The following is an 8,426-nucleotide window of genomic DNA, read 5'->3' as shown; positions in this document are numbered from 1 at the left end:
GAATAGCAGTGTAGCAATTGCCTAGTTTAGTACCAACAGTTGCAGTTCAATATAGATCTAGTTGCTTAGTTTAGTACAGTGAGTTGCTCAGGTTAATATACTGGGTTGCTCATTTTTAAATTTGTATGCATATTGGTAGCAGTGGGCCACCACCGAGGAACAGGGCATCACCTTCAAGACTTTTTATCCTAAATAGTGGCCTCGATGATACACAAAAGGATGCCATTGGTGATATAAGCTTTGGGGGTGTGCTTGATATCGGGACAAGAACAATGAAAGGAGATCTTGTGAAGTTTGTGACGAAGTGTTATGATCCAGAATTGTCGTAGCTTGTTATCCCAGATAGGGGGAAGATCCCGGTTGATGCAGCAAGCGTAGAAAGAATCTGGGGTTTGCCAAGGGGGCAGATGAAGGTTGCATATGAAGTGGAGCCAGACGTAGTTAGGTTTTTCAATGAGAAGTTCGACACCCCGACAGGGCCCGCGCCATCAGTGACCGAGTGGTGCAAAATGATAAATGATATGGGAGCTGTTGCGGACGACAAGTTCCTAAGTGCTTGACTGGTTGTTGTTTATAGTTGTTTTCTTGCACCGACGACCAGCTTGAAGGTGTCACCGCGCGCATACTCAGCTGCGCTGAATCCACGTGAGGTTGTGAATTCAAATGTTTGCTATTTTGTCATCGACTAACTTAGGCTTGCTTTCATGGGTTTTGGAGACAAGAAGAATACTATATGCTACTGCCTTTTTCACCTAGTGGTAAAATGATCTAGACCTCCCCCCATGTTTTTTCGTTTTTCATTTCGCGTTATATGTTTCAAGCTGAAGTTGGATAGGTTTTTTCGCAACTGACATGTGTCCTCTATTTTTTTGAAACAGCTGCTATACCTTGACTCGCTTGATGTGGACTTTAGGACAGTCCATAAGGATTATGTGGATGAGAGGACGGCAACTGTTCTCCCAAGGGTCAAAGCATGGAATGAAGGTCTGATCAAAGCAGTAATTAAGAAGGACAGGATTAGGAAGGGTGTCTATGGAAAGTTGCGAGTAAGTGTCACTTTACTGTCTGAACAAAAATTTTTGTAGTTGCTCGATTTTTTTATGCAGTTGCCCACCTATAGGGATTGTGTTGCCTAATTCTAGGAAGCTAGTTGCTTTTCTGAAGCTAGTTTCATGATAGTTTTTTTACATGGAATTTCACATGGTAATCTTCATCATTTTGTCTCCAAGTAGTCATAGATGTCCAATTACATTAGTCTTTTTAAGCAACAATTGCCAATAATTTATAGTTTTTGTAGTTGCTCAATTTTTATTGGGGGGTTGCTGTAGGTGTTATAGGTTTTTGTGATGTCCATAACTGCAGTTGCCATCAATAGTGCTAGTATTTGCCCTAAGTTAGGGAGGCAGTTGCTCATTCATTCCCTCTTTTTCGAACTTTGTTTGATCTTTTTTGCTAACTGAGTTTATCATGTACATTTTTTTACAACAAACAGCTCAAAGCCGAGTTCTCGAGATGCGCAGAAGATAGTGTTTTCGGGAGCATGGATCACATCCAGAAGTTTATTGCTGCGAGGCTTCCTCAAAACTACAACAGCAATGTATTTTCTTTGCCACCATGGTTTTGCCCTTTTCATAAGAAACGGAGTGCTTTTTTTCGTTTATCGTTGTTGTTGTATAGACTGCTCATCTTTCGAGTTTTGTATTTTTGTATTTTTGCAGAAACAAAGGAGGTTGTCAATGCTGGTCCATGATATGTGCTCTGAAATATCAGTCCAAATTGGGAGGTTTGTTCAAGGGGGTGGGAAAGTTGGAAGAGGAGGAGGTTGAACTAGCAGGCACAAGTGTTTCTAGGGTCGCAAGCGTACGTCAATCATCATGGCAGAAAAAGGCAGCGGCAAGTCCGAAACAGCAGAAGGTTGCAAAAGGTCATTCCCGAGACCCATGATATCCCTCTTCCCGATGCCTGCGGTGCCAACTGAGGAAAAATTCTCCGTGATGGATTTGTGCCCCGAGACGATGGTAGATGAGTTGGAACTACCAAGTTTTGGCCAAAAAGAGAAGGAAAGAAAGCTTGCAGGAGGAGTTGGAGCGGCTGCCACAAGGAAGGTCAAGAAAGTGAGCCATAAGACAGTTAAGGCCTGTGTTATGTCTCCAAAAGGAAGCGAGGATGCGGCTGTTCAAAGTGCTGCAAATACGACAACCAGCCAGCAAGCTCCGACAGCTCAGAGGCCGACAGATGAAGCGGCAAGTCAGAAAGCAACATCACCAGCAAAAAGCAAGGTTTACCAGAAAAGAGCAGCAAAGAAGCAAAACACATAAACTGATCATATTCAGCAAGGAACTGAACAGAAAAAACAAGCAACTGCTGAATCAGCAAAGACTGAAAACAGAGCAACTGCTGAATCAGCAAAGAGTGAAAACAGAGCACCTGCTGAATCAACAAAGAGTGAAAACAGAGCAACTGGTGCTACTTTTGAAGCAACTCAGCAAAAAACTCAAGCAACCAGAGTGAGCATGCAGGCAGCAACTACCCAGGAATCAGCAGCCCCTCGCACGCAAAGTACGGAGGCAACTGCTATGCTTGAGGAAGCAACCCCTGAGCAGGAGCAAGGAACTGCCCAGGACTCAACAGACAAGCCTCCGGTACTCCCCAACAAGCAAGCGTGCTCTGCAAAGGGGAAAGAAATCTCATTCCATGATGCTAGGGACATCAACAAGCTACTTGAGAAGTGTGTGAGCCCAGGTTCGACGCCACCGATTGCGAGAAGTAATTCTGCTGGCACCATACCTGTAATACGGACATCAGCTGCCATCAATCTACCAGCAAACAAAGGAGCATGCGATTCAGGTGAAGAAGCACGATTGCTGCAAAGATCAAAGTCTGGGAGTGCTGTGTGGGATGATTACTGTCCAGCTCCACCTTTCGATCTTGGGATAGATGAGCCAACAGGAATAACAGGTGAGAAGGGCAAGTCAGCAGAGGATAAGGGGGTTGCAAACGCAGCTGCCACCGGTGACATTGAGTGGGGAATTGACTGGGCAATATGGATTTCGATGAAGTTGTCGAGGGGGCAGTGAAAAATGTTGTAGGTCAGAGTGCGGGGCACATGTCACCTGCCGATTTCAGCACGCCAACCGAAGTTGCAAAAACTACCGCTGAAGGGGAATCATCGGGCAAAGGTGCAGCCAGCAGCTCGAAAGAACCCATTCCTGAGAAGCGCGAGAGGAGGATACAGAAAGCTCCACCATCACAGAGGTCACCATATGTGAATGTAGAGATGAGGACGCATTTCACATGCAATGCAGAGACAAACAAAGTGTATGCACTGATTCTGTTGCTTGGAGGAGGAGGAGGGACGAGAAGGACGTCGCAGGGTGATGATACAACGTGTGAGTTTGTTCCAGTAGCCACTTTTTTCCTGCTTTTTTCTTTTTTGCATGCAATGATCTCTCCTATTGTTATTTTTCTCAACAGAGACTTTCTTTTTGTTCTACAGGCCGCAAATCATAAACTATCATGGTTACTTCTGCACAATCAAGGAGCTTGCTCAATCAATGAGGAAGGCAGGATGGATGAAGACACATGTCTTTGAGTTAGGGATTGAAGCAATCATGTACAACAGACAGGTGGGGTCCAAGAAAATAATCATGCCTGTTAGGTTTTCGGTAAGAGAAATAAAAACCCACAGTTTTTCCTTTTTTTTTGTTTTTTGGCACTGAAGTTGTTGCTTTATTATCTGATTCTACATTTCTTCACAGACTTGGCTTCACAGGCTCGATCTCGATGTGAGGGAGCTGCATGATAGGTTCAAAAAATCAAACTGTTTGGATGAGCAAGACATGGTATGGTCCATGTGTTTTACTAGTTGTCAAACATGACAAAAGGCTCTATTATGTTGTTTCTTAGATTTTTTTTCTAGAAGCTGATGTCAGGAAATCATAGGAGTTGCTTGAAATCACATGATAAGTTGCTCATAAAAAGCCACTGAGTTGCCTGATAAGCCATTTTGCAGAAGCTTCATACACATTGTCAGAAGTTTTTTGATGTTTTTTTAGTGTTTTGAGAGTTATGCCAGAAGTTGCCTAAAATTCTAGAGAGTTGCCTAAAAATCATATGAGATGTTGCTCATACAAACATATAGAGTTGCCCAAAAACATATCAGTAGTTGATGTCTTTTTTGGTATGCTGACATGGTTTTTTCTTGAAGGTTATGATTCCTGTGCTTGAAAATTTAGACCCAGAGAATGCCGATGGTGCACACCACTACTGGGTACTCAACATCAATCTGAGGGACAAAAGCTTCGAAGTGTTTGACTCATGGAGGATGTTAAAGAAAAGCAAGAGGCTGGATGATGTTGCAAGGGCTATTGTAGCTGCAGTTCGTGTGTTGTGGGACAATTACTATCCAAAACAAGCAAAGACAATGGACAAGTTCTCGCTTGTGGATATCGATGCACCAAAGCAGACTGTATCGTAAGGACTAACCCACATACATACATATCGTTGTTATAAGACGCAGTGTTTGCTTTTTTTTGCAAGTGCTTTCTTGACATTTGTTTTTTTTGCAGCGGTGACTATAGCATATTCGCATTGATGAACGTGTTATTGTGGAACGGGACGTGGCTCCCGAACTACGGACAAAGCGACATACCAAACATCAGAAAGAAGATGACCATCTCCATGCTGAAGTGTGACCTGAATAAGATTGCATGGCAGGAGGTCCTCAAACCGGCCAACAAGTGAACAAATATCAAGGTAATTTTTTTCGTGATCAATGTGTTCCATTAGAGAATATCAAATGCGAATACTAATGTGTTCCATTACAAAACTCACAAAAGTTTGCCCCAAACCACCTATAACATGTTTGCATAAATCACAAGCGTCCATAGGATTTTTGCATGTTTTACGAGTAAAAAATATAGGCACAAATGTCAAGCATCTACCTCCACACAGTCTCCAATTTGTCAATTTAAAGCTAGGAAAACACATAAATTAAAACAAGTCCATGCAAATGATTTCATCGTTGCTTTTTTCTTGAAACTGGCAGTTGCTTGATTTCCCTTCTACATTTGCTCAGAAACCAGACCTCAATTGCTTCATCTACCAGGACACTGTTTGCTCTTTTTTTCCTTACTTTCAGCTAGTTTTGCAAGCCCAGGGGGTCATTATCTTCATGTGGTAACGATCACATCAGCTTCCCTAGGCACGTCGCAGCAGTGTGATCGATTGATTCACAAATGATGCACTTGTTCTTTTTCTTAGGGTGTAGTTCCAGGGCTGATTTGAAGCGCTTGCTGCGGCTGCGCCCTTTTGTGACTGAACGAGGTGGATCCATAGGAGCAGGGGGCAGGAGGTTGGTTTGAAGTACTTGGGGCATTAGGGTTTGATGCTTCCCTAGCACGAGCCGCTTCTCGGGCTGCCTTTAGCCTCTTCTTCTTCAGTTTATTCAGCTTAGTAACCTCAGTATCTGCTACTTTCATGTGCCTCCTAATTGCAGCGGCTGCCTCATCACTAGTCATTGCCTTCTTGGCTAGCTTTGCAAAATCCATTGTCAGAGTCACTTGCCGAACTTGGTTCTGTGACTCAGCGGGCAAGTCATGCGGAGGGCCTCATTAGTTGGCGGTGGTGCACTTGGCACTGCATCTTGCGTCCAGCGGCGCTTGATGTAGTGTTCAGGTATCTCATTAACGCCAAGGTGTGTGAAGATTTTCAAGACACGGCAACAGAGCATGCCGTCCCTATGCCACTTGCAACATTCGCAATCGAAGATAGCTGGCTCTGGTCTCACTGTGACTAGGTACTTCCTCGAGCCATACCCTAGAACTTCTTCTGTATTGGGCTCAAGGTAATAGAAGTTGATTCCAGCGGGACGCACATCGTACTGGTCAATCATCTGAAACTCAGTTCTAAATTTCACATAGATGTCCCTAGTGTATGCTTTGTAGGCATGCCTCTCAATGGGGAAACGTGGCCATCTTTGTGCTTCTAGATGCTCTGTCCGGTAGTCGTTCCCGCCCTCCCTCAAGAGTATGTGTACCTGAATCTTCTCATATTGCTTGACGAAGTTGAGAACTGACTTGTGTGGGTTCCCATAGCGCTTCAACACAGCATTGAACCCTTCGCTGCGTTGCGTTGACTGAAGAAAAGGGAAGAACCTGAATTTGAAGTAACACGGCACCCATGTAGCCCGATCTTCATAGAGTTTCTCAAAGTGACCATGCATAAGACCTTCATATTTCAATTGAAGTGCAGCCCATTTCCTTTCAAACTCAGCCGGGGTGAAACTGAAGTCAATGCATTCATTGAAGTCTTTTACCAAATTCGAGTTCCTAGCCAACACAGGGCCAAGCTTCTCTTGTGCTTTCTTCATTATATGCCAACGGCAGCAACGGTGAATCATTGCCGGGAACTTCCTCTTGATAGATTGTGCCATAGCAACATCTTGGTCCGTGATGATGTTGTCCGAAGCCAAACCATCCATTGCTTCTAGGAAAGCATCAAACAACCACTCATAACTTGAGGCTAGTTCCTGCCGGACAAATCCACACCCGAGCATTATTGACTGCCCATGTTTGTTGATTCCAATGAAGCGGGCAAACGGCATATTGTACATGTTCGTGAGATAAGTTCCATCAAATGACACGCAATCATGATAAGCCTCCGCGTATGCTTTCCGTGCCGCACCATCTACCCAAAACAAGTTTTCTGTCCTACCTTCCGCATCTGTCTTGCATTTAAAGAAAAATCCTGGGTCATTTTCCATCACCTTGCAAAAGTAGTTTAGTGTTTCTTCAATGTCAATGTCTTTAGTTGGGGCGTTGAGCTTCGAACAGTGGTTATGGATGGCTTTAGCTGTGTACGGAACAATCAACTCTGAGCCGTAGTATGATGACATTAACATCATCATCTTTCCTGCCATAAAAAAACAGAAACTTGTGTTTTTCAGGACTAACTAACCACAATGCAGCGAGCAACATGTTTTTTATAGATAACATAAAGTAACAATTATGCATAAACAGAACAAGAACCAAGCCTGTATCCCACCAAATTTTGTTTCTGATGGGTGATGTCTTTTTTTCAGAGTTGCATGGAAAATGAACATAGTTGCCTCAGTTTACTGTTCAAGTTGCCAGTTTTTTCCCCTGATCAGGGGTTGCCCATGAATCCTAAACAGCTTATACTAGGATAGGAAACAAACCCAAGTAGTTGAGGTAGGAATAGGCAACACCAAGGTGTTTCTGTTTTGGGTCATGATTTTTTAATTTACCAGAGTTGCCCAAAAAATGAACATAGTTGCATAAAAAATGAACATAGTTGGCTCAGGACAAGGTACTTGATGCAGGAATAAGTAACAGTTCTGTGGTAAAAAGACTTAACGCAATGTGAGTTGTACCTGCTGTCAAGTTGCAGTCATTTAGGTGAGTCAGTAATTTTTTCTGTTCCGGCGGGATTCCTTGGTGAGAACTGAGGTATTTCGAAAGCGATGGCTTCTATCAGTGGATGGTTGTGATCTGCAATAAAAGTGATAACCTCTCATCTGTCATCTTTAAGCTTCACCACCATCTTAGCACGGCGTTTTGTTTGCTTCACAGTTTCCCGTTTCCTCTTCTTCTAGAAAGCGTGTTCCTCGACATCATCTTCAACATCTTGTTAGCTTGGACATGTAGTGTTTTTGCTCGACGAGGGAACATCCGGGATCCCAACCCTCTCTACTGGTTTGCGGAACTTGTTACAGCAGAATTTTTGTTTTTCCACCACACCTGTGTAGGCCGACCTGTAAGACGTATTTGACTTGATTGAAAAGCCCTCCATCAAAGCGTAGCGATTTTAGTGTTCCCCCGCATCTTCTAATGTGTCGAAGCGCATGCCAACATAAGGTTGTTGTGGCTGTGATCCAGCTTCTTCATCTTCCAACTCATGTGCCTCATGAACTAAAGCATTAGCAGGAGCAACCATAGGTGGGGGAGCGGCAACACGATTGTCCGGGACATGAGTAGTGTTAGAGCCAACATTGGGGTCAGGAGACTCACCAACCTCCTCCTCCAATTGTTGATGTTCCTGTTCAACCCCTGCATGCAAGAAGGATGCACCCAACTCGACTGAAATGTTGATGGTTCATTCAGATCAATCATCATGAAACAGTCAACCTGCAACAAATTGTGTGTTAGCCCACCACAAAAGCATGCATGACATTTTTGAACAAACTAGTTGTAGAATATAAAGGAGCAACTATAAACACTTGTTTGGGCAACTATAAAGTTAAACAGAGGCAATTCATATCTTCTTTTTTCTCAAAAGTTTCCTGTTTCTTCTTGTTTTCTTATATGTGTTATGTTTCTACTAGTATGACACACATATACAGCAGCAAAAATTTGTTTTTACACGACATGCGCTGATTCATTTGTGCCTTTTTTTCAGCAGCAGGT

General features: G+C 43.4%; 1 protein-coding gene across 1 annotated transcript; it reads right to left on the bottom strand.

Moving 5' to 3' along the window:
• Positions 1-5,557: 5,557 nt before the first annotated feature.
• On the bottom strand, positions 5,558-6,907 carry LOC109786958 (protein FAR1-RELATED SEQUENCE 5-like). The gene has a single exon (XM_020345521.1). The coding sequence runs from the start codon at positions 6,905-6,907 to the stop codon at positions 5,558-5,560; it is 1,350 nt and encodes a 449-aa protein (XP_020201110.1).
• Between the last annotated feature and the right edge of the window lie 1,519 nt (positions 6,908-8,426).

Source organism: Aegilops tauschii, chromosome 2 (assembly GCF_002575655.3).
Source record: "Aegilops tauschii subsp. strangulata cultivar AL8/78 chromosome 2, Aet v6.0, whole genome shotgun sequence".
Lineage (NCBI taxonomy): Eukaryota > Viridiplantae > Streptophyta > Magnoliopsida > Poales > Poaceae > Aegilops > Aegilops tauschii.
This window is presented reverse-complemented; position numbering and strand designations above follow the sequence as displayed.